General features: G+C 38.5%; 4 protein-coding genes across 4 annotated transcripts in view; all 4 read right to left on the bottom strand.

The window, feature by feature from the left end:
• LOC145478832 (uncharacterized) overlaps nt 1-10,484 on the bottom strand; it is a gene marked incomplete at its 3' end in the record, with an annotated part of 117,481 nt that extends 106,997 nt beyond the window's left edge. Inside the window, exon 1 of the mRNA XM_081457012.1 lies at nt 10,397-10,484. The remainder of the gene's footprint in view (nt 1-10,396) is intronic.
• LOC145478802 (uncharacterized) overlaps nt 1-25,418 on the bottom strand; it is a 210,952-nt gene that overhangs the window by 11,940 nt on the left and 173,594 nt on the right. The window lies entirely within an intron of this gene.
• LOC145478800 (uncharacterized) overlaps nt 196-25,418 on the bottom strand; it is an 83,981-nt gene continuing 58,758 nt past the window's right edge. Inside the window, exons 6-7 of the mRNA XM_081456971.1 lie at nt 6,184-6,783; nt 196-4,975 (exon numbers count right to left, since the gene is read on the bottom strand). Coding sequence (XP_081313097.1) covers nt 4,545-4,975; nt 6,184-6,783 — 1,031 coding nt within the window. The 3' untranslated portion in view covers nt 196-4,544. The remainder of the gene's footprint in view (nt 4,976-6,183; nt 6,784-25,418) is intronic.
• LOC145478830 (uncharacterized) lies at nt 19,968-25,415 on the bottom strand. The gene is made up of 4 exons (XM_081457011.1): nt 25,137-25,415; nt 24,878-24,934; nt 20,980-21,357; nt 19,968-20,402 (listed from the first exon to the last, which is right to left on the bottom strand). The coding sequence occupies exons 1-4, from the start codon at nt 25,402-25,404 to the stop codon at nt 20,062-20,064; spliced, it is 1,044 nt and encodes a 347-aa protein (XP_081313137.1). The 5' UTR covers nt 25,405-25,415; the 3' UTR covers nt 19,968-20,061.

Genomic DNA, 25,418 nt, shown 5'->3' with positions numbered 1-25,418 from the left:
CAACGAATATTTGCGCTGAAAGACTGGAAAGGGGTGGACTTCCCCCTTCTCAACTAAAAGATTTACTATTCTTTTAATGCCTTTCGTAAACCACTGGTTTACGAAACTTTTTTCTGGAAGGAATGATTCCTTCCAGAAAAAAGTTTTACATTCGATACAAATTTTCTTATTATTAAATAAGATTGTATCTCCCACATCACATCCATCGAGTTTTCAGTTCATGAAAATGCAGTAGGATGTCCTTGTAAAATAGGGGCATATTTTCTAAGTCCTTTAGGTGATAATTACACGTCAAAAGAAACCGAAGTCCTCCATAAGTTCTTAAAAAATGATCTGGAGCAAATTGCCAATTTAATTGGCCATTTTGCAATAGTCTCGGAATCCATGCTAACCTTAACGCTTTTATCATTGTTTCGATGTCTGTCATACGCAGCCCACCGTTGTCATAATCCTGGTACAATCCCTCTCTTTTTATTTTGTCCCTTTTATTTTTCCACAGAAAACAAAACAGCCTTCTCTTGACGTTGCTGGCAATATCGTTTGGTACATTGATGTTCCAAGCTGAATATATTAAAGATGATATCCCAAGCGCCTTGATTATCAGCCTCAAATCGCAAAAAAATATAAGAACGTTCAGCCTCAGCTCCGAAATTAGACGTTCTTATATAAAAAGAGTGTATTCAATTATGTAAGAGAGTAATCGGTCATTGTAAAACGCAAACAATACACTTAAAAAGTCTGCAACCTGCAGTCCGCACAGTCCGTAGTAATCGTTTTAGTTAGGCAGACCGCAAAGGTAATGGCTCCGTCAATTCCAAGCCCAGTCATCCCACTGGCCACTCAATGCCGTGTATACCGTGTATGCGCACGCCAGCTCAAGTATGTTGACATGGTAAAATACCTTTCCAAACTCCAGCGGTTTCCCAGCAGATGTTGTTTCTCTTCCTGCCAAAACTAATAGATTTAAGTTCCACTTTTGACCTATTAAATGAACAATCCCGATGATAAATACTCCTTATTCTACAATCTCTTTTTCAGAAGGGCAACGCCCAAAGGGATGGCGCATAACAGGCGAAATGAGGCTCTTTTTATGCAACATTGTTCAAATCACTGAACAGTGAAAACGGCAATTCACTGCTGAGTTTTTTTAAAGCTTCCTCGCCTTAAAAGGCGTCCAAATATGAAAAGTCAAACGCCTTCATCTCTTCAAGAGACAGAACAGAAAAACGAGTCCTATAAATGTTGCGTAGTAATCGACAAGAATTTTCCACCATTACAAGCCGCTACAAAGCAAGGAACTTGCTCTCTCGAAAGATGGCAGGGTTCTAACGACCTACAAAGACAAGATGAAACATACGTTCATTCTGGCGTACACCGAATATTGGATTAATATGCCGCGAAGGTGATTCGCCTGGTTAAGAACGCGATTACTTAAGATAAACTCACTGCTGCCAAGATGCTCCGACGACCTGTGCAGTTACTTCGCAGACGGCTGAAACCGTGTAAGGCGTATCAACAAGGTGATGGTCAAATATACTATGAAGAGCTGCTTTCCTTCGAACAAAGCCTGGATCAGTTGCGCACGTTCACGGAAAGAGATAAAATGATAGAAATGAAGATTTTAATGGGGAAAAAATCGATCCTAAAAAGACTGGAAACACTGATATAACGTCTTACATCGCCACGTTTAAAGTTCAAAGGAAGGCAAATGGTAATAAATGCGCCTCCAGGGAAACCACAGGCCCTGACGAAGAGACAGATGTGCTTGTTCGAGGGCGTTTTTACGAGGCTTGAGACCACCATTTTTATCATTACTATCGCAACACTCGCCCCAAGCGAAGAATGGCTATTTGTGAAGAAATTGAACGCACTATTGTTGTTGACGACCTAGCTCTGACGTGTTTTAGGGAACATTTAACCCTTCAAGACGAGATGAATACATGGATGCTATAAATCTTGATGGCTACTTTTATGATGTTGTTTTTACATAAGAAAAGGCGTTCATTTTCAAGCTTTAAAAACAGAAAGGAATATGACTCGCACCTTGTTCAGAGTCTGCCATGAGAACCTTTCGCGGGTGTGATCAATTATTTTCCTGTTTATTCAGTTGTAAAAACAAAACAAAAAACAAGAGCACCCTTGAGTTTTCGATAATTTGGTCGTAGTTTGAGGAGCTTTAAGGTACAGAATTAAATTAAACTTTATTTTGTGAAGGTTCCTATTACAGCTATTCAAATTTACTGGTTTGGATTGTAGATAACACTCACTCCAGTAAGTTCTAAATGCGTCAGTGATTACTAAAGCAGCAAACCAGACGAGAAATGTTAAAGAAGTCACATTGAAGAGCCAAGGAATCATTAAGCACTGCAAATGACGACAGTGTTTCATTTCTTGATAGTGGTGGCCAGCGGGGGCAATATAACCTGAACTTGTGATTCGTGCTTTGTTTTTTTGTCTGTTTTGTTTTCCTCCGGCAGGTCGCTTTCTAGTAATAAATGCATAAATAGATACAACGAATATTTTATTCAAAGAGAAATTGTCTTAAGTTTCTTATCTTTCATCTCTAAGTGTATTTCTCTAGCGTACTTGATTAATTAAGTGACATTTTAGAGATCGAAGCTTATGTTTTGTTAATCGCTTCAAGTGAACGAAGTATTATTTTAATAGTACTATAATAATAATAACATTTACATTTTTAAAGGGCGTATTTCTCAACTCCATGCGCCTAACAGCAAATAACTAAATGAAACAGAACAAATAACTAACTAACTAAATTTTGCGACACTAGACCTAAAATTGACAATTAAAGGCATAATGTCCCTTCTGATTATCGAAAGCTCGCCTTTTTTAATATCGATATCACATTGCCAAATGCTACTAGCACTAATGATACAACTAAATTGGATAAAAAGATCCTACACAGTAAAATTGAAAAGAACAAGCTTTTGGGGAAAAAAGTACAGCATCTCAAGTGTGGAAGTGGATAGCAGTTCATCATTTTGATTTTGTGACAGGATGGCAAGAGATCAAAATTGACAGGCTGGTGGAAAATTTTTGTTTTGGTTGGTTTGTTTGTTTGTGTTTGTTTGTGTTTGTTTTCGATTCATCGTCCTTGGCGTTTTCTTCTTTCTTTTGCAGGATAATATTAGCAAATTCACAGCAGTAGTAAATAAAACACGATCATCCGGGACAATGTCATTTCAAAAGCGTGCTCTGAGTCATATCAAACACATCACCAGTCTGTTGCCGCACAAGAAAAAATACAATTTGCTGTGCATTACATTAGGCCTCGTCCACACTACGCCGGAGATATTTGAAAACGCAGCTTTATTTCTACAGTTAGGCCTACAGTCCACACTAATCCGTCACCAAAACGGAGCTTTTCAAAACGCTTCTCAACCCGGAGGAATTTGAAAATCAAGGTTTTTGTTTTAGTGTGGAGGTAAAACATTTTGAAAACGGAGCTTTTCAAAAACGATCACGACACGATCATATGATTCCCCTGACCGAATTTTCCTCAAACGCAAATCCAAAATGACCAGTGATTTTAAATTTCTCCGGGGCAGTGCGAGTGGACGGAAAACATTTTAAGCGTTTTCAGAGTGAAAACATCGTTTTCAAATTTCTCTGAAGTAGTGTGGACTCAGCTATCAGTTAAACCGTGACTCCTTCATACCCTTCTACACCGCCAAGGTATCATTGGCCACGTCTAGACTTAACACGAACATATACACTAACAGCTAGAAAATCACATCATTTACCTGTGATAAAAACTTTTCAAAATCCTGGATACAAGAAAACGATTCTGAGCCTTTCATCGTCTGTGTTACAGTCAATCGTGAGTTTGTGACCAAGTATAATTCCACAAAAAGTTTAAGAAATTGACGTCAGTTTTTGAGGCGTCTGTCTTGTTATTGATCTTGAATTACATCATAGCACTGTCAAAGTAGCTGTGGATCCACGAGGCGATAGCCGAGTGGATCCGCAGACACACTTTGACAATGTTATGACCAAATTCATTGTCAATTACAGGACAGAAGCATGAAAAACTGACGTCAATTTATTTTCTACGATAACAAACTGTCAAATTGTCCGCTCTCGCTCGTTGCCACATCGCATAAATTATAAATTCATGTGTTTGTCCGCTTATTGACAATGAAAATTAGCCAATGAGCGCCCGAGAATTTCTGCAGTTATCGTAAAAAAATGTTTCGAGTGTTAGTTTCATGTCAGAACCAAGCACTCAATGACGGACCCAGAGGTGCTCAAAGCAGGAGGGAGGGTGGAGGTGATTTTCAGACCTTTGGCATCAAGTCCTTATGACCACAAGTTAGACCGACACGGTGTCTGTCGGTCAGGCAGACGAAAGAGTTAAGAATGAGTTAACTACCAACACCTTTTAAAGTTAATGATGTACCATACCTTACATACCTTCCACGTTATTTTTTTTGGTTCTTTTTTTCTTGCTTTTTGAAAACCAGGAAATTTCCACCAATAAGATCACTTAAAGCTGTGTGAGATAAAGAACTATCAAGAAAATTAACTTACGCACAGTCAGTCAGTTCCTGCTCTTTTTGAAATCTTGGACGAGACGACAAACTGTCTTTTACTAATACCATTTTAGGACTTAGCGGAAACGGGGTTAACAATTCCTGCCGAATCTCAGTCCTGTTAGACTCTTCATTCACAGACCTTTTAAACTCTTCCATCATTGATATCAGGTCCAGCGTCTGCCAGCGCTTGTCAAGAATATCCAGCATCAGACGTTCAAGGATCCTGAATTCGCCAAAAGGAGCGATTAACACGAGGCTCTCTGAAGGTTCTGGGATACTGATTGGGTTCGAGCTCCCCATAACAAATTTAATTTTGTCTGGAATTCCGGAGACCAGTTTTTTCATTGGCCCTCCAATAAAATCGATAGCCCCAAACGTCGTGACCGTCTCGGCTCCAATTAAGGCAAACAATGAAAGGTTTCCTAAAGAAAAATGGTACAAAAAGAACAAAGATCAGCTGTCTTTCTTAATACTGTTGCGAAGGTACCGCAGTGCTAAATGAAAAGAAAACAACATAGGGAGATTAGCGAGCGTTTTGTAGGATCGGACGGGTTACTGTGAGCAGGTCGGGAAAAACTGCCCACATGCGCTCGGTCCAAACTTCCGTGAGCACGGGGAAATCGACGTTTTCAAAGACATTTCATGGCATGATAAATATGGCTTCTCATTGATTACGTTAGGTGTGTAACCGGAGATGGGGAGTAAATGATTGCAAAGGCACCACGTTCTTCAGACACGGTGAGAAATGTTACCAAAAAGTGAGGAACACGCCAGGCTAGCGCAAAAGCTTGGAAAGTTTCCTTTTAAACGAAAGTTGGACATTGGTATCGTTTTTTTTCTTTGCCCATCTCAAATATCTGCTATTGTTATACACTGTAGTCACTATCTATCTTCTCATTGGCTGAAAGCCTACAGTTAATTCTGGGAAACAGCGCAACCTACAGATTATTCACTAATCTGCTAGCAGATTAGTGAATGATCTACAGGTTGCGCGCGCAATGCATGATTTTCAAGAGCAATGTCAAGTTCACGGACAGCGAAGTAAGAACATGGTTTGACGAAAATAAACTGTGTTCGGTGCGATAATGCGTTTGTCGTTATTTTTTTTAAAACATTGTATAATAAAACAATTATTAGATTCGGTTTTTGTGATATCCGAAATAATCAAGGTCTCGGTTAGTGTTATCACTTACCTCGACCTTGATTATACCGGATATCACAAAAAAACTCATCCAATAATTGTTTCTTCATTTTATCCCTAAGAATGATAATCCATCCCAATCCCAGACTGTACTACTCTTGCTCGTTTATTCTCCAACACTTACTAGGATATTACGAATTTTTAACCACTTAGCCTACGTAGCTTGGCAGTTCGCCGCTCGTTAACGCGGCTTGGCGCTCGTTATCTTAGCGCACTTAAATTGCTTAAAAACCGCCAAGCTACGCAGGCTAACAACCAATTTTACACCTATACTCCACCCTCCTTGTTCACAAAACTAAACACCATCAGATTTATCTTGGGATGAAAGAAATGGAAACTCTTGATGTTAGTCAAATATAACGAAATCACGTTAGAGGCAAGGTCAGGCTAATATAAATTAGATAATATTTTATTTTCATTCTCACCAACCTTGGTTGTGTATCCACCTCTCCATGACCGCTGACACAGCTGTCTCATTGGTCGCCATTTCCTTCCGTATCTCCCGTATCTTCCTTCGCCTCTCTCTTTCATCCAGTCTTTCTGGCGGTGATAGCCGTGATTTCAACTCGTCGTCAGCCGGTGTTTTCCATTCAAATACAGTTACATCGCTCTTTGAGCCGAAACCTTTAAAAAACCTCTCAATCCCTTCTGAAAAAGAATTCTTTTCGCCAGTAATAATCAGAACAGCAACATTACTATGATATGTTGTGGGACGAGGATCAGTAGTTTTCCTCAGTTTCTCTATCTCTTGTAGAGGAAGAGCAGATCGTAACGATCTGACAGGTTGCTGTTTCTCCGGTTTCTCCAGCAATTCTACAAGGTCATACAGCTGTAAGGCCTCAAGAACGTCTTTAAATAACTTCACAGAAGTGTAACGAAATAATTTGAAAATATTGATCGATCCCTGAAAAGGGACTCCAAATGATTTATAAATAAGTTTCGTAGCACCGTGGTCGCCTTTTAGTCTTGACTTGAGTTGACGGATGACATCTTCACTGAGATCTTCCAAGCGACGTTGAAATGTGTGATCTAATAAAAAAAGAGGTCCATTATTTCTTTTGTAACGGAATAGCCTTTTCACTATAGATTAACTTTTGAAGACATGATTGTCGTCGCAGTTATATACATAACTTAAGCTGATGTGAAATTAAAGCCTGAAAAAAGTCATGGGTCGTAGGTTCGAATCCCGTTCAGACTATAATTTCACAACTGCTAAGTTGTATATATAACTGCGATAATCAATCATGTCTTCATCTCTTCCTCCGCAGTTCAAATATATGATATTTCATATATTCACTTGCATTCTTCCCCATCTACGGCGAAGCTCCCAGTTGGTTTGATAGCTCAGTTGGTGGAGCACTGCACCGGTATCGCAGAGGTCATTACAGGCTTTAATTTGACAGCTGCTTTAAATCTGTATATAACTGCGATGATCAGTCATGTCTTCGCCTCTTTCACCGCAGTTCAAATGTATCATTCATATATTCACCTGCAGATCAACTTTTGTTGGATCATGTATAATCATTCGGTTTTCGCACGATAGCGAGAATTAGGGCAAGTGTTAGTTGTCAAAACCACGACCGAGGAAGACAAGAAAACCGCTATCGCGCGAAACGTAAATCCACTTATTCTTACTGAATTGTTGATCCGTGGCATTTGCGGCAGCCAAGACATCCAAAGCTAAGATATTTATCCCTTTTTGTCTAAGAATTGATGAAATGAGGGCCTGGGAGGGGCTTTTTATAAGAAATCGATCGACTTGGTTCCCATATTTTCTGTCACAACGAGTTGTCGACTGAAAAAAAAAACCTTCAAACCCTTAAACGAAAACGGTAAAAAAAGAACCGTGCAATACAAACCGAGAGCTATAATGTCATTCATTTCAGTGTTCTTACTGGCACCTGAAATACAACAACGGGTGGGGAAAGTTTCCCACATACTTTGTCTTCATAAACGTTTATAAAGAACAAATCTCTTCTTCGACACATTTTCCACTGTTAAATTTGATTGTAATTTGATTGTAATTCTGAAACTTTTTTGGGGAGGTCACGTGATGACGCGACGCAGGTAGGACACACGAGTTCGAGCTCTCCACTTTGAAGTTGGTCAATCTCATTTTCTCGACGGATGACGATCTTCTAAGCTCGATAAACGTTCTATATGAATGTGAGAACCAGATCTAAAACCTTACAAATGTCCAATACTGACTCAATCTCAAACAAGCTGGACGCCGTCCTTGCCAAATGGACGACTTACTCAAGTCAAGAGACTTACAAGAAACAAAGTTGAATAGTATCCTTGAAAAATTATCTAGTTTAGAGAGTTCACAAAGAAAAACAGCTGCCGACGTTGATGCCCTGAAAGACAGCTACCGCTCACTGGACGCGGAAATGATAGATGTTGATAATGAGCTGACTCGCAAAGCGAGCCGTGAAGAATTAGCGTCAGTTTATAAAAAGATGGAGGACCTGGAAAATAGGTCGAAGAGAAATAACATTGTTATCTGGGGTCTCAAGGAAGGTGCAGAAGCCGTACACAATTCCTTAGAAGATTTCCTAAGGGTTGAATTCTTCGAGAGACACTTGCAACTTCAAAACATTGAGGTGATGAGGGCCCATCGAACGAATGTCAACCAACGAGCCACGAAGGCAAACACCTCTACGGTTAGGCCGATTCATATCTATCTTTTGAGGTATTCCGCTGACAACGTTCAAATTCTTAAAGTCGCCACAAATGCTTTGAAGGACAATCCCTTTCTGGACAGTCAGATTTTTATTTCTGATGATGTCTCAAAGAACGTCCGTAAAGACCCAGCAAAGCTTCGAAAAGACTATCTCAAGGGGATCAAAGAAAGAAGTGATGTCGAATTTACATTCATACCTTGGTCGGTACCGGCACAAACTTTGTTCAAGGATCGAAACTGCTCAAAATTAAAAAGTCTTTCAAGCTTCCGGATGAGTAAATAAGTTCAACTTTCTTATTTCTTTGTTTTTGAAATCGATCTACTGACGGAGGAACATGTCTACGCTTTGACGTTTATTAATATTTAGCTTAATTATCTTCCACTGTTATTGATCTAGGTTATCTCGCTGTTAACATTCTGATATTGAATAGTGAGTTTGTTCGTTACGCTAGTTATTAATTCGAGTTCAGATTTATTAACACCGATATTAACATCTCATGTATAGTTATTGTAAGAACATTACCAGGGTACTACTGCAGTGTATGTCAAGCTCTAAGAGCTAGAATACTCTTTTGGCTTTATTTTAGCTTTCTTCTTTAAGTATAAGATTGAGTATAAGTACGCTAGTTCAATTCGAGTGATAATCGCCTTTATGTGGAGATCCCGACGGGAGTGCATTGCAACCACCGGATGGTAAGTACGCTTTCGTTTATATGTATGTGTGTTTTTGTCATTGTGTGTGTGTTGATTTTTGTTCTTGCTTGCACTGCGCGGAGCACTTTACTGGTGGATGCAATAATCTCTACTTTTAAAATGATACCATGCATATTAAAAAATTATCTCTAACATCATTGTATTTAAAAAAAGCGGCAGTTACTCCAGGCAATGAAACAACCTCCCGTATATAGTTAAAATGCTGAATAAACAAAACTCGAAGCCTGATACAATTAAATTATTATCCTTTAACGTGAGAGGCCTAAGTAATTTTAAAAAAGGAAGAGCATATTTTCCTGGTGCAGAAAACAAAAAGCCGATTTGATATTTTTACAAGAAACGCATTCCACCAAGGAGCGTGAGGCTCAGTAGAAAAAAGAATGGGTTGAAGAGGTATTATTTTCTCATGGGAGTACAAACGCCAGGTGTCGCGGTGCTTATAAAGAACGGCTTTGACATTGATATAATGTTGTCTCAGACAGATTCAAGTGGAAGACTTTTGTTGTTTAAAGCTTTGATCAAAGAGGAAAATGATACAATTGCAAATATCTACGGGCCCAATAAAGATGCAGAAGCTGTTCAATTTTATCATAAACTATCAAACCTATTAAGAACCAATGACTTCGGAAATGAAGAGGACATAATTATGGGAGGTGATTTTAATTGTCCATTGAATATTAATCTGGATAAAAAAGGTGGAATTCAAATTACCTGGAGGCACGTCGTAAAATCTATTGAAGAAATTTAAGATGAGTTCAGTCTCCATGACATTTGGCGTATAAAAAATCCAAATCAACAAAGTTTCACTTGGGGTCGCTGTTCTCCTTTTGTATTTTGTAGATTAGATTACTGGTTGATCTCGGATAAACTGTATGATTTAGTTACAAATGTGGATATTTTGCCCTCAATCAAATCAGACCATTCTGCAGTATTAGTAGAACTCGAAGAAATTAAGGAAAAGAACAGAGGTCCTGGCTATTGGAAGTTGAATACGACGCTATTGGCGAATGAAGAACATAAAAAGATGATCAATGATAAATTGCCTATTTGGCTTGAGGAAGCAAAGGATCTCAAAGACCGAAGATCAATTTGGGATTGGATAAAATTTAATATTAGAACCGATTCTATTATTTTCTCAAAGCGTTTATCGCAAATTCGACAAAAACGTGAAAGAGAATTAACTAACAAATATCAACAATCATTAGCTGCCTTTCAAGATAATCCCTGTGACAATACGCGAATAACAATGGAAAGATATAAAAGCGAACTTGAATTGATGTATGACAAAAAAGTTGAAGGTTTAATTATACGGGCAAGGGCACGATGGCACGAACACGGAGAAAAGAATAGTAAATATTTTTTAAATTTGGAGAAACGTAACCATATTAAGAAACATATTAGAAAATTATACATTAGTGGAGTTATCTCTACCGATCCACTCTCGATAATGAACGCACAAAAGCAATTTTACACTAAGCTGTACAGCAGTTCCAAAACAAGGTTAAACACTCCAGATGCAGCAATCTTCTTTGAAAATCCAGATTTATCAAAGCTATCACGGGAAGCAAGTGAGAAATGCGAAGGAAAAATAACAATTGAAGAATGCCAAAACATTATCAAAACTTTCCAACTAGGTAAGACTCCTGGAAATGATGGTCTGCCAATTGAATTTTATAATGTCTTTTGGTCATCAATCGGTGAAATGGTGGTCGAAAGCTTTAACGAGGCTTATGAAGAGGGAGAAATGTCTAACTCACAAAGGCAAGGGGTCATTACACTTATCGAAAAAACAGGTAAAGACAGAACCCGTCTTGAAAACTGGAGACCGATTTCTCTCATCAATGTTGACACTAAAATAGCATCCAAAGTAATAGCAACACGAATTACTAAAATTTTACCAGAGATAATCCACAGCAATCAGACTGGATATGTTTCAGGTCGATACATAGGGGAAGCAGCTAGATCAATTCTAGATGTCATGGAATACACTAAAACATTCGATATTCCGGGTATATTATTATTCATAGATTTTGAAAAGGCATTCGACAGCCTTGAATGGAATTTTATGTTTAAATGCTTAGAAATTTTCGGCTTTAGTCACAGTCTTGTAAGACGGGTGAAAACATTTTATAGTAATGTACCCAGTTGCATTATAAACAATGGATCTTTTTCTACTAATTTTGAGTTAAGCAGAGGTGTTAGGCAAGGGGATCCTCTGTCGCCATACCTATTTGTGATCGCAATTGAGACTTTAGCTGCTGCAATCCGAACTAGTATCGATATTAAAGGAATTAAATTAGAGTTAGAGGAATGGAAACTTGTCCGATATGCAGACGACCTCACTGCCTTTTTAGCTGATTTAACATCCGCACAAAATCTCTTTAAATTACTTGATCGTTTTGGAAAACTATCAGGCTTAAAGGTTAATTATACTAAAACAGAGGCAATGTGGATTGGTTCGTGTCGTGACAGCCCCGAGAGACCCTTATCTTTAAAATGGTGTAAAAGCGTAAAAGCTCTTGGGGTACACTGCAGTTATAACAAAGAAGTGTCTTTTCAGGAAAATTTTTACGACAAGATTACCGAAATTAAAAAACAAATACATCAGTGGAGCTGTAGAGGTCTCTCTTTATTTGGTAAAGTATCAATCATTAAAAGTCTTCTTCTCCCTAAATTGGTATATATATTTTCTATCCTCTCACCTCCCTCGGAATTTATATCACTGATTCAAACGATAATATATAAATTCTTCTGAAAAGGGCCTGATAAAATAACCAGAAGAACTACAATTGATTGTTCTGACTATGGTGGGTTAAATCTCACTGATCTAGAGACTTCAATTAAGTCTCTTAGATTAGCATGGATTTCGAAAATTTTTAATCCTGAACCGTCTCCATGGAAAAGCTATTTTAGACATTTGCTCAAACCTTATGGTGGTTTTTTCCTTTTTCACTGCAACTATAATATTAATGACTATCATATTAATTTGATTTTTTATTTCGAAATGCTGCAGTGGTGGTCTGAATTTCGTGCAAATTTTTGAACGGATTCTAACGCTTTTGACTCTATAATTTGGAATAATTGTAATATAAAGATAGACGGCAAACCGATCTGTTATCATAACTATATGAATGTTGGGATAATTTTTATCAGCGATCACATGTATTCTCGAAACAATGTTGAATCCTTTAACATAGCAAAGGACAAGGGACTAATAGGCTCAAATTACTTGAAGTGGTCTGCTGTTCGTTGCTCTGTGCCAAAGCATTTAAGGAATCTCATCGTCGATAGAAACGTTTTAAATACACTTGAGTTAAAATGTGGTAACAAAGATTTTGATCCTCTCTCGAGCAAGAGTAGAAACTTTTATGCTTTTCTCATTCAAGAAAAAGCCAAACATTCAAGAGGGTTAAATAAACTAATGTCAGATTTTAACCTAAGTGAAGAAGAGAGTCGAAAAGCGTTTGTACTGGCAAAATCAGTTGCTCTTGACACATTTGTACAATGTTTTCAGTTCAAAATTTCAAACGACATTTTGTTTTTGAATACCCGATTAGCAAAAATCGGAAGGATTCAAAGTGATCTTTGCACGTTTTGTCAAACCTCTCGAGAAACATTAGAACATTTCTTTTATCGATGCTCCTTCTCAACAGAATTTTCGACTAAATTTGAAAACTTTCGGTTGACAGTAACCAGGGAGCAAATAAAACTGGAATATATTAACATTATATTAGGAATATTAGATCAGAGAACTAACCTGCTCAACTACTTTATCATTTTAGGTAAAATTTATTTATGGAATTGCCGCAAAAATAAACAAATCCCTCTCTTTTTGCCTTTCGAAGATGTGGTCAAGAGAAAATATGAAATTGAAAAGCTTATAGCCTCTCAAAGCATCTTAAGAGTCCCTGTCCGTAAAAATGGAAAATAACTCGGCAAGGGTCGAAAATTCGATTTCGCTCATATTTTCATGGTAGATAGGCTAGGGCATGACAGAAACTACTGGATAGTTTTTTTGGCAAAATATCCTTTTATTTCAAAGAAATATGCAAATTACCACGTTCCGTTAAAATCGTCATTTCACGCACCATTTTATTAAACAAATTTGAGAGCCTCGCATGCAAAACCACATCATTCTTCCGTCTTTAAAACACTCAAATATTTTTGTGCAATGTTCAAATGTGTACTGGGTTGATTTTAGGGAATGTTGCGTTGTCTTTTTGGGTGCAAAATGATTAAATTTCAAAGACATATATTTTATTCACTTAAAAGTACTTCGTGAATATAATTAATTTTCACCATGTGCGAAACTTTCAAATGGATTAAGCTTCTGGTGGTTGAATCGCAGAAGAATGGTCTACAGATTCCTGTAAAAATTTCTTTGGGCAAATAATTGTGAGCGACGCGAGAGCTTTTCAAAGTAAGTTGAAAATGCAAATATTTGACCATTCCCTCGTCAAATTTCAATTTACGGGTTAGACGTATAGTTTAGCATGCGCCACATGACTTGACCTATGTTAAGTTGAAATAGACACAGAGCTGATGATTTCGAAATGTTCTAACCTCATTTGCAGTAAAAGGCAGGTCCAAAGCCGATTTGACATGTTGCTCTCACCATTCGTCGCACAAAAAGCAGAAGTTTTCTTTTGTTTACATAACGTCCGATGTACATCGCCAACTGTCAACTTATTATGGTCTAATACCATGAATCTGTGACCCTCTTTCGACACATATGATCACCACTGCATCTAAGTCAAAAACGGCTAAGTCATTTGTAGATAGTTGCTTGCTTTGCACTACACCAAAATATTACGTTTGATCATCATGGTTTGATGGCTTGAATCCTTGCTTGCAACGGTTCCTTGTTCGTCACGCAATGCTGTCATCCCATTTTAGGGGTAGGGGTAGGACAATTTCTATCCTAATACGTAAGGCTCCGTAAGGCTTGCAACCACTGGGAGCACACACTCGTGTTGAGTAAGAAGAGATTAAATTAAGAAATGAAAAGAATGAATAGTTTACCATTGCCCCTGTTGTTATCTTTTACTCGACCACCGCTACCTACATGCCCTGTGTAATACTGTAACGCTAAACTCATACCTAGGTCTTTTCGCGCTGTGCAATTATTTTTGGTTTACATGTAATACAGTGGGCTACCCTTGGGGAAATGGGTGGTGAACGCTGAATGGAGCTAGCCGCTTAAATAGAGGTTGGTGTACCTTGAATATTTAATTTTTCACTATCGGGTTATAAATTTCTTGGTGAACATGGAGTCAATTCAAGACAATCATTAATAGGGGTAAAGACAATAATGAAACCCTTATCGGAATGACCAAATGGTGGCCGCGGAAGTAACCGGTCAATAGGTGTTTTATTTACAATATTTTACTGGCATTTTGGACTGTATTGACAACAGTCCTCTATTTTCTGTTACAAACATACCAATGCCTCGCCACTAAGCAAACAAAATACGCCAAATAAAATGGCATGGCCAGGGCTATTTACTCACGTAATTACTAATTAAATTTAGTCTGTTTTTCTCACGAATTAGACCAGTGTGATTTCTTACTTTTATTTCAGCTAGTTCTTGCTTCATTGATCCATAATTTGTTTATGGCGATTTTTTTTAAAATTCTAGAGGGTACAGGCACTAGCTTTATCAGCTGTTGTCTGAAACATCAGAACGTACAACAAACGTAATTTGGACCGACGCCAGGTACACTATAGATTACGATTATATAAATATACACCTATTATTATATATATGAACAAACAGATGAACAACGATTAAATTGTTTCGCTTATCCTAAGAGTGCTCTATACAAAATAGATCAAAATGTGCAGCATATGCCGTGACAGCACTGCGTGACGAACAAATAACGGCTGTACGATTGTGCTGCGCCGACACGCTTATCATCAATGGTCAGCAATCGATCAAACGGTAATATTTTGGCGTAGTGCAAAGCAAGCAACTATCTACAAATGACTCAGCTGTTTTTGACTTAGATGCAGTGATGTTCATATGCGCAGAAAGATGGTCACAGATTCATGGTATTTGACCAATAATAGGTTGGCAGTAGGCGATGTACATCGCACGTTAACCTTGTGTAAACAAAAGCAAACTTCTGCATTATGTGCGACGAATGATGAGAGATCGACTTAGACTACGAGTAGTCCCTCTTTCGCTTAGTACGTCGTGCGTGACGCGAAAGAAATTCGCGAGAAAAAAATGGCCGCGCGAAATCCTGGGGACTAGGCGCGCGAAAGGAGGGACTACCGCCTAAGCCCAAGAGTTTGCCCTTTCACGGCCGAGTGATTTTTCGGTGTAGGATTTCTCATCTTGACGTCCTCTTATTCTCGCCTGTTATCAATAGCTCCGGGAGATATGAATAAAATTGTTCTACTCTACTCTTCAAGTAGCCAGGCAAAAACATATGCCGTGAGAAGTATATCTTCGTTCAGTGTTCGTTCAGCGAAACTGCCAAAGAAGTTTTAAAAAGAAGACGGCGAAAGAGGCCTCTTGTAACGATTTTCGCTGCGTCTAAAAGTTATTGCGAAAATTTCAACAGAGTTTCAACCGAGAATTTACATTATACATTATACATAGGAGATCATCCAACTGCGGTGAAATGTTTGCCGATAGCAGCGGAAATTTTCAGGTGAATGTTCGGTTTCAAGTGAGAGTCTGGTTCATTCTTTCAAATGGACGGCAGAAAGGCCAAGCTCATTGAATTTATATTCGCTGACTTAGACGATGCTGTTGAGCGGCGAAATCACTAACACGCTCGCAGTCGGGTTGGAGGCAGAAAGCTTTGCCAAGCAAAACACTGTATAAATTTAAATCTTTCCAAAGCCTGTTGGCAGATTCGTAAGAACATCACGGCTTGCGAAGCGCGATTCCAACGCTTCGATTTGCTCCGGTTCCAAAACATTCCTGGAAGACGTCACAGGTATCTCGAATGTTGACAACACGTTGTCAACGCTCTTAACATAAGCCAATCATATTTTTGCGTTGTGAGAGCAACGCATAATTCAAACTCTTGGGCTTAGGCGGTAGTCCCTCCTTTCGCGCGCTCCTCGCCTCCAGGATTTCGCGCGGCCATTTTTTTTCTCGCGGTTTTCTTTCGCGTCACGCACGACGGACTAAGCGAAAGAGGGACTACTCGTAGTCTAAGATCGACTAGAAACACGTCAAATCGGCTTTGGACCTGCCTTTTACAACAAATAAGGTTAGAACATTTCGAAATTATCAGCTCTGTGTCTATTATTATAGGTCAAGTCATGTGGCGCATGCTAAAATATACGTCTAACCCGTAAATTGAAATTTGACGAGGGAATGGTCAAATATTTACATTTTTAACGTACTTTGAAAAGCTCTCGCGTCGCTCACAATCATTTGCCCAAAGACATTTTTACAGGAATCTGTAGACCATTCTTCTGCGATTCAACCACCAGAAGCTTAATCCATTTGAAGGTTTCGCACATGGTGAAAATTAATTATATTCACGAAGTACTTTCAAGTGAATAAAATACATGTCTTTGAAATTTAATCATTTTGCACCCAAAAAGACAACGCACCATTCCCTAAAATCAACCCAGAACACATTTAAACATTGCACAAAAATATTTGAGTGTTTTAAAGACGGAAGAATGATGTGGTTTTGCACGCGAGGCTCTCAAACTTGCTTAATAAAATGGTGCGTAAAATGACGATTTTAACGGAATTTGGTAATTTGCATATTTCTTTGAAATAAAAGGATATTTTGCCAAAAAAAAACTATCCACTAGTTTTTGTCATGCCTTAGCATATCTACCATAAGAATATGAGCGAAATCGAATTTTCGACCCTTGCCGCGAAATTAAGAATTTGTCTGATTTTTACAGGCAGGCACTCTTAAGTTTAAAACATTTTCGGCAGGGAAAATGGAACCTTGTTTTGAATAACAATCCAATTTTTTTGTAAAGGAGTGAGCGCTGCTTGCTTGTTTGTTTTCTTTTCTTTCTATCATATGGAACTATGTAAATTATGTAAACTTATATGTACATTTATGATAATTGAAATACCTGTATTGTAATTTTATATAAAGTATCTTGTTAACACAAAAAGTAATTGTGTAATTAGAGTACAATGTAGAGCAAGATTTGTATTATCAGTTGTGTAGGCAGAGCATCTGTAGTAGTTGTTCTGCGTAATCGTAGTGTTAGTAGTAATCGTAGTGTAAGTAACGGTCGTATTGTAAGTAATGTCAGTGGTGGCGTAAGTGATATTAGTACTGTAAGTAATATAAGTATTGTAGGTAATGTTAGTATTGTAAGAAGTCTTAGTAGTGTAAGTAATGTTAGTATTGTATGCAATAGTAAAAAAAAAAAAAAAAAAAAAAATTCGGAAACTTTTTTTGAAGCATTCCTACATCAGTATGCAGACTTTCGACCCTTTTATTCCCAAACTACCATGCGGCGATGGTATCGTAGAACATAACGTCACTTGTCATATAGCTGGAATTTTTTCCCCAACAGCGCGCGCTGTCATGATTCTTCGAGGTCACATGACATGTCACATTTAACAATACATGTATGTATGTATGTATGTGTGTGTGTGTGTGTGTGTGTGTATGTGTGTGTGTGTGTGTGTGTGTGTGTGTGTGTGTGTGTGTGTGTGTGTATGTATGTATGTATGTATACGTAATTGGCCACTCCCCATTGGGGCTTTTCAGGACCCATGAAAACAAACAATGATAAATAAATATTCAAATAAACATAACTAGATTAAGAATCCCAACTGGCGGGAGGCAGACCAGTTGGCTATTTACAAGCGCAGCCGAAAAGTTGAACTCGGTTGAACTCTCACCAAACGTCTCTGAGCGGGCAACATCGTAAATCCCTGACGACTGAGGGTAACAGTGCAATGTTACCCGCGAATGTTGACGGCACTTGACCGAAGACCGCCTCTACGACCGCTCGTCTTCGTTGAGCTTTATAACAAATGACTAAATTTTTGGTCCCTGGGAAACCAGTTACAGTGCCTTAACTGAAATGGGGGCCACCCAGACAATGAAAACCAATCAGACGACAAAATTGAAACGATAGATTCCAACATTTTCAAATCCAGCCAATCAAACGTCCGGTATAAAAGAATGAAATCTCAGCTTGTTCGTTGTGATGCTTACGCAAATACGGTGTCGCTTAATAAATTGTCAACCTGAAACCGTTAGTACTCTCGCGTGCTTGCGGGCTTAAGAGTAATTCTAGGCTGCACTTTCCCTTGGGTCGTTGGTTGGTTTAGAAAATACATGAAAAGAAGACCTGCGTAAGAATGTCACTCGCAAAAATATCTTGCCAGCAGAGTGTATAATTAGGTTTCGAACATTGTCGCGGATGTTTAAAAGAAACCCTTCAAATGGTCTCTGAGTAGTTTCGCACGTGGCAGGTTCGAAATGTACGAATTGGAAAGGATTATCTTCGATAGAAGGGAAAGGAGCTGAAAGCAAACTTCAAGGAGTGAAATTGAAAAGTTAACTTGATACTAAAATGGACTTGAAGTTTTTGCTCGAAATATCGCCGATATTCAAACCAGGGGAGGGTCCTATGGTGCCGTCGTCTTTTGTTTTTCCCTGAGTGATTTTACACGCTGAGGCTTTGAAAGTACTACGCGGAAAAAAGAAAGAATTTTCGATTAAGATGTTATTTTAAGCACAAGCGCAAGTGCAAGCAAAAGCACAAGCACGAGCGCAAACACAAGCGCAAGCGCAAGTGAAAGCGCAAGAGCAAGCACAAGCGCAAGCACGAGCGTAAGACCTTGTTAAAACAGATTGATCATTCACTGTTCGGTTACAAAATTCATCCTTTATGTCCAACAGCGACTTACAAGAAACTTATCTTAAGGTTAGGAGAGGATTAAGTCCTTTTGTACTGACATGCCGAGGCAATCACCATTGTATTGTCTTTGTCTAGCAGTCTTTCTTTCTTTTGTATCGGTTCTTATGCACCGGCACACGAAGACAGAACCGTCATGGGCGTGTCCATCCCAGAAAACGGGCTTCTCAGTCCATGACCCCCCCCCCCCCCCTGTCCAATCATTTAAAAAATGAGTAATTCTTAAACGATACAAAAAGTTGTCGTGAAATAATTATAAAAAATTAGATGCAATATGGTCGATTGGTTGAGCCATTTTGGGAGGGAACAATGCAACAACAGGACTGTAGCCGTCAGGGGAACTCAAGCTTTCGGCCGTGTCTATCAGTGAGCTATTAAATGTAACAAAGAAAATTCGAAAAAAGAGAAAAAAGGACGGGGGTGCTCGTTGGAAATTTTGAAAAAAAAAAAAACCCCAATAGGTGTCAAGAACCTGTTTTGTGCACGTGGCTTGAAATGTTTTTCACTCCTAAGAGGTAGCAACTTCTAAAACAAGACATTATTTGTGGTCGTGTTTTTTTGGCTCAATACCCTAAAAGGTAGCACAAAAGCTCCTGCTGTGGACCTTTTGAGGCTGAACACCCTGAGAGGTACCAAAACTGCATTTTTAACTCCTAAAAGGTATGATAAGCATCCCGTCCTTTTTTATGGGAGTCTCCCTGCCCCTGGGTAGTAGATGTAGATGCGACTATTAAAAAGTAATTTTATACTTTCTCTTGATAATCATTGACAAACAAATTAAATTACGGCAGTAAAATCTTGCTACCACATTCTTGCTAAGGTCAACACCACATAAAACAAATTCTCATTTTCTATGTCATTAGTAGGCTAGATTTTTTTTTTTTTAAATTTTTGGTGGAGGGGAATTTATTAACTTCCATCATGTCACAATAAAAACAAATATTGACTACTTGACTACCACATTCTTGCTAAGGTAAACACCATATAAAATGAATTCTCTCATTTCACCATGTCGCAATGAAAAAATATATATATATTCAACAGCGCCGCCACACGCTTTTCTGGCTAAGTAAACTCCAGAAACAGACTGAAATATAAATAAGTATGAAAATATAAATCTCACACTTACCACTCTCTTCCTGTTGCCAAAACGATCTCCTCTGTACATTTCCTGCGACTGCAATCTCCGTTCTTAGTTTCTTGTTTTCTTCTTCTAAAAAGTGCCTTCCTTGCCTTTCGAATGCCCATTTGTTTTCCGCGTGTTCCAGTTTCATCAAAGTCACATCATCCTCATTTTGCTTGAAGCAAAGAAAAGAGTCTGAGTTCCTGCGACTTCTTCCTCGAGCTCCAAGTCGTTCCTCTTCTGTTGCATCACACTCTAAAAGGAGTTAAATGAAAAGTTATCAATTAGATTCTTCCTTGTTTACCTGACCAGACTCTTGCAGTTGATCGACCTTGGCAACATCGCAGTGAAATCGTTCACCCGGGAATAATAAATACTTGCATGTGGTGGAAGAAAGACACATGACTACAGACCTGATTATAGGTTTCCATCAACAAATTATATACATGGATCATAGTAGGAATATTAAGTCTCTATTCTGTTATGTCAATGCATTTACTGAAACCGAGGCCACCCAGACAATGAAAACCAATCAGGTGGCAAAACTGAAACAATAGATTCAAACATTTTCAAATCCACCCAATCAAATGTTCGGTACAAAACAATGCAATTTCCTCTCCTATCCCCTCTCCTCATTATGTCTCATCCCCTCTTTGCAAACCCCCCTATGCGTAAAATATATACAAGCGCACATATTTATACACATTTCTTTAAAAATTCCCAGTGGGCATATCATTTAGCTTCCCTCAAACTAGACTGAGCTTATTTTTGTCTGAATATTTCCATGTGGCTGATGGTGAAGACACAAAGTTAACATGTTTGAACACTTTACCTTCTTTGTGTAGAAGCATTAGATCAAGGTAGGCTGCCTTATACTCCTGTTCATCAATATACACAGTCACCGCGACATCCTCCCCGCTTGCCAGCTGTTGGATTTCATTAGTGACTAGGAATTCTTGAAGGCGATTCTGCAATGTTCCACTTTTGTACATGTCCCATAATTCCTTCAGAGCCGATGATGTTGCTGCCTGCACTGTGAAGCAGAGAGAGCCCTCGCTGATCTCAACCAGTTTGGAATACGAAACCAAAACAACTTTGTTGAAGGTCTCCACGAATTCATCAAGACTAGAGCAGCGACGTAAAGCCATACCACTGGTAACAACCAAGAGACCTCCAGTAATCGTTCGTAAATTACAAACCAGCTTAATTGCTGTTGAAACAATATTGAGACAGCAGATAAGTCTAAGAAATATAAGTTGGAAATACAATAAATAACTCTGCAGTAGTAATATAATTCTGAGCACTGTACATAAAAAAAAACACACACACAATTTGCCTTCTCAGTGTTATTCCTTGTTGGGGACTACATGTACAGTACTTTAAGTACAAGAGCAAGGGGTTGGAAAACTGCCAAAGAGGGGGAAGCAAATCAAAGACAGGATAACAGAGTACTCAAAGTTAGAGGTGCTCTCCATTTGACCAAGGAAGCTTACATTTAACCAAGTACCTACACCTATCAAGTACCTACACCAGTTTGAACTTCTGGACATTTCCAGTGGCAAATACAACAGAATATTCTGGAATTTCCGGAAAACTGAGGACAGCAGATCATGCAAATGAGCTGACTGAGCCTATTTTTGAGGTAAAGAAGAACAAACTTCCTGGTCAATTGACTACAATTGAGGTATCTCATGAACCCATGGCTCGATTGACAGGGGAACTCCTTCTAGGAACCTACAAATTAATGCAGGTTATTATTTTCATTCTGCTGTCTTATAAGAGTATACATGTACTACAAAAATCACCAGACTATGGAAATTGGGCTTGAATATTTGTACAGAAGAGACCACTCCCACTTCTTTTGACTTAACCCACCCACATTCCTTCGTGTTGTTATGAGTTGACTACAAGCATTTAGTTCAAAGAAAAGGTGGGGGAAGGGAAGGAAGAAGATAAATGGGTTAAAATCATTTTTCTTTACCTTTAACACATTTATCCACTTCTCTCCCCATGTTTAGTTTCAGAGCATTGCTTACAGTCAACTCAGAACAACCCAAAAATATGCAGCTGCAGGGTTAGCAAAAGAAAGTGGGAGTCAGGTCTCTGTACAAAAATTTGAACCCATTCCATGGTTGGGTCGTAATTTTATTTTGTAGTACATGTAGGTAATCATATGAATGAGAGTGTATTTCAGGATTGCCTTGAAACTTCTCTCAAATTACACAATTTGAAAGGCATTTCAGATCTTATGAGTAGGGTAAATCCTGACTTTCTCAAGCATTCATATAAGTTTACTTATATTTATCACAAAAAAGAGCAAGTCAAAAAATTAGCAATAAATTTGTCTTCTTTCAGCCAACTGACGTACAGGGCTTTACCGAGCATCTGAACTCCAGGGACCCCAACATCAAGTTCACAAAGGAGCCTGCATCTGATGGCAAGCTTGCTTTCTTAGACTTGTGTCCATATCAAGGATGAAGGATCCACCAAAGTTACCATATCTTGTGAGACAACAACTACTAAGTGTGGATGCGCAAAATGTCGGAGAAACAGAGCTGAGGGAGAGCCAGAGAGCAGCAAGTACAGGTCAACAGCTACACACCGCAAATGTGTCCCTCTCACAGGACTATGTGCACTTGTGTATCCGAAAAAATCTCTCGTACCTTTTAATTTGCAGGCAGGATAAACACCTTCCATGTACCTTTCAACACCCTCAGATCACAGTCTGTGCATGCATACTAAAGGTCCCACAACGGATGGAAAAAAGTGTGGCATCATCTACAAATTAGAGTGTGCTGATTGTGAAAAGATCTATATTGGAGCAACCACCCAACCCTTTTAAATGTCCAGTTAAAGGAACATTCTAGCACTAATAGAATGACACTTCTGGCCATTGGAGAACACCTTAGGGATACAGACCACAAGTTGGAAGAGAGTAAGGTGGCTGTCATGTATAGCTAGAGAAGAAAACAACTTCAGAAGGAGAATTCAAGAGGCCTTGGAAAATCTATGCCAGTCCCCAACGCTCAATCAATACTGTGGATTTGAACTTCTGGCCCTATATGGTGATATTTTGGCTCATGACTCGGTTCACCCAAGCTCAGTTGTGACAAAATGATTCTTGCCACATTCGTTTGAGAAAGCTTTTGATCAGTAAAATATTGACTCTGCTTCGGGGTATCTTGTTTCTTGTGATCGCTGTAACTTTAATTTTACCCTTCCGTCTTCTTCCAGGCTTGTCAGATGATTTTGATTCTAAACTAAACCCAGGGTATTACAGTACTTAGTAACTTTACCCTTTCCAGATCTTAGATATGAGGTGATCAAAATTTCTGACACTATACAATGCTAGAACTTAACTGAATTAATTACCTTTTCTCAAACATTGTTGAAATTGTGGTGGCACCTTTCCTTTAATACTCTTGCTTGAAGCATACTAATTACTAGTTGATTTATATCTTATTTAGTACAAACTTAAAGGGTTTAATGTCATGTTTAAGTTTACAACCTTATTGTAAATGACTTGGATTTGATTGATTTCATTCGCCTTGATTGGTTTTGCAATTAAAGTGATATAGAAATGGAATATGTTGCATGAATTTATTGAAAGTGAAGGTAGTCATGGCTGGCAACAGCTTCCAGCTTTTTCCAGCAGCAATATATATGCTTTGATGGATCAGTATCACTATACTTTATCACACGATGTTACAAAATTGGTATCACAAATTATTTTTAAACAATTTTGATCATCTTCATGACATAGTAGCTTACCATAGAAATGATGCAGGCAGTTAAAAACACCCTTAATTTTAACTTGTGCTTATAATTCGAAAGCGGCTCAGTCACTGAAACCTATCAGTTTGTGATAAGCATGTAATGTTGATAGAAATTTTCATAAAATTTCGGGAAAGTTCTGAGCCATTTCAAATTTTCGAAAAGTTATGGTGGCTCTGAATCTTCTCTACAGAATTGTTTCAAACTTTGCAAAAAGTTGTATTCTTAAAACATGTGTTTCATTGAGCTATTCTGCCGAAGCTTACGCAAATGTAGAAATTTGCCGATATACAGCCCAATTTTGATCTTACAGTTTCAAGTTCAACCAGCCATAATTCAACTTGCCAAACATTTACCGTAAATCCCCGAATTAGCACCCAGGGTGCTTACTTCAAATTTAGGAGAAGACTGGGAGGGGGGCACTTATTCGAGGAGGGGGGGGCTTATTTAATTTTTCCCAAATCATGGCCTTACATGATCATTTTTTTAAATACATCATCTGCGCATAAACAACAACATAAGCTGTTTATTGACATAAAAAGCTGATCCTAAAGTTTAAATCGCGGCACTGTTGGTACTTAATGTGTTCAACGTGTTCACAAACTGAAACAATGTACAAATCTGCTAAGCTCTACATGACGAAAACTATACATCCTATGTTGTCTCATTACTTGTCTACAACATGGAGACGGAGGGGGGCACTCATTCGAGGGGGGTGCTTATTTTTAAAATTTTGGCTGATGGGAGGGGCGCTTATTTGAAGGGGGCACCTATTCGAGGGGGGAGGGGCGCTAATTCGAGGATTTACGATTTATGTTAGTGAGTGCTACATGGGCTTAACATTGCACTGTAGTTGTAACCTTTAAGTATAGAAAATAGCCTTTTATACCTCGAATGTCAATCTCGAATCTGCATTATTACAATTTCTTGTGATTATTTCCCTGCAGTCGACTCACCTCCTTTTATACAAGTTGCCGCCCGCTTCAATGAAGAAACTATACCAACTGACTGGGCTGAAATAAAAACAACAATTATTGAAAATACTAGGACGGTAATTCTCAAAAGTCACTCTCTACTTCTCAGTAAAAGATTACAACATTGAACAAGCAAGTAAAACTTATCTCAATGTTTCCAGGTTGGTTAAATCGTTGTGTGTATTATAATTGATTCACTTCCGGCATCACTAATTTACATGGACATAATTAATTTGAATACCTTTCCTTCTTATCTCAAACTCCCTCACTTTCTTCAGTAGCGATGGTTTCTTCATCTGTGTCAGTATTTCTTTCAAAGTGTCCAAGCGATCAATTCCAAGGCTATTATTCCTTTCCAGTTCTTCGAATAACGTGAGCACATCTCGAATGTTACGTTCACTGCCTTTCGCTATCTCTTCCCTACACATGAAACGCAATCTTGGCAGCTTGTTCACGTCTAGTTTCTCACTGATCTCGAAGAGAAGATCACTATACTCGATTTTTGACATCTTACCGAAACGAC

The sequence above is a fragment of the Orbicella franksi genome, chromosome 2, assembly GCF_964199315.1.
Source record: "Orbicella franksi chromosome 2, jaOrbFran1.1, whole genome shotgun sequence".
Taxonomy (NCBI): Eukaryota; Metazoa; Cnidaria; class Anthozoa; order Scleractinia; family Merulinidae; genus Orbicella; species Orbicella franksi.
Note: the sequence above shows the minus strand (reverse complement) of the source record. Positions and strands in the feature narration are given on the sequence as shown.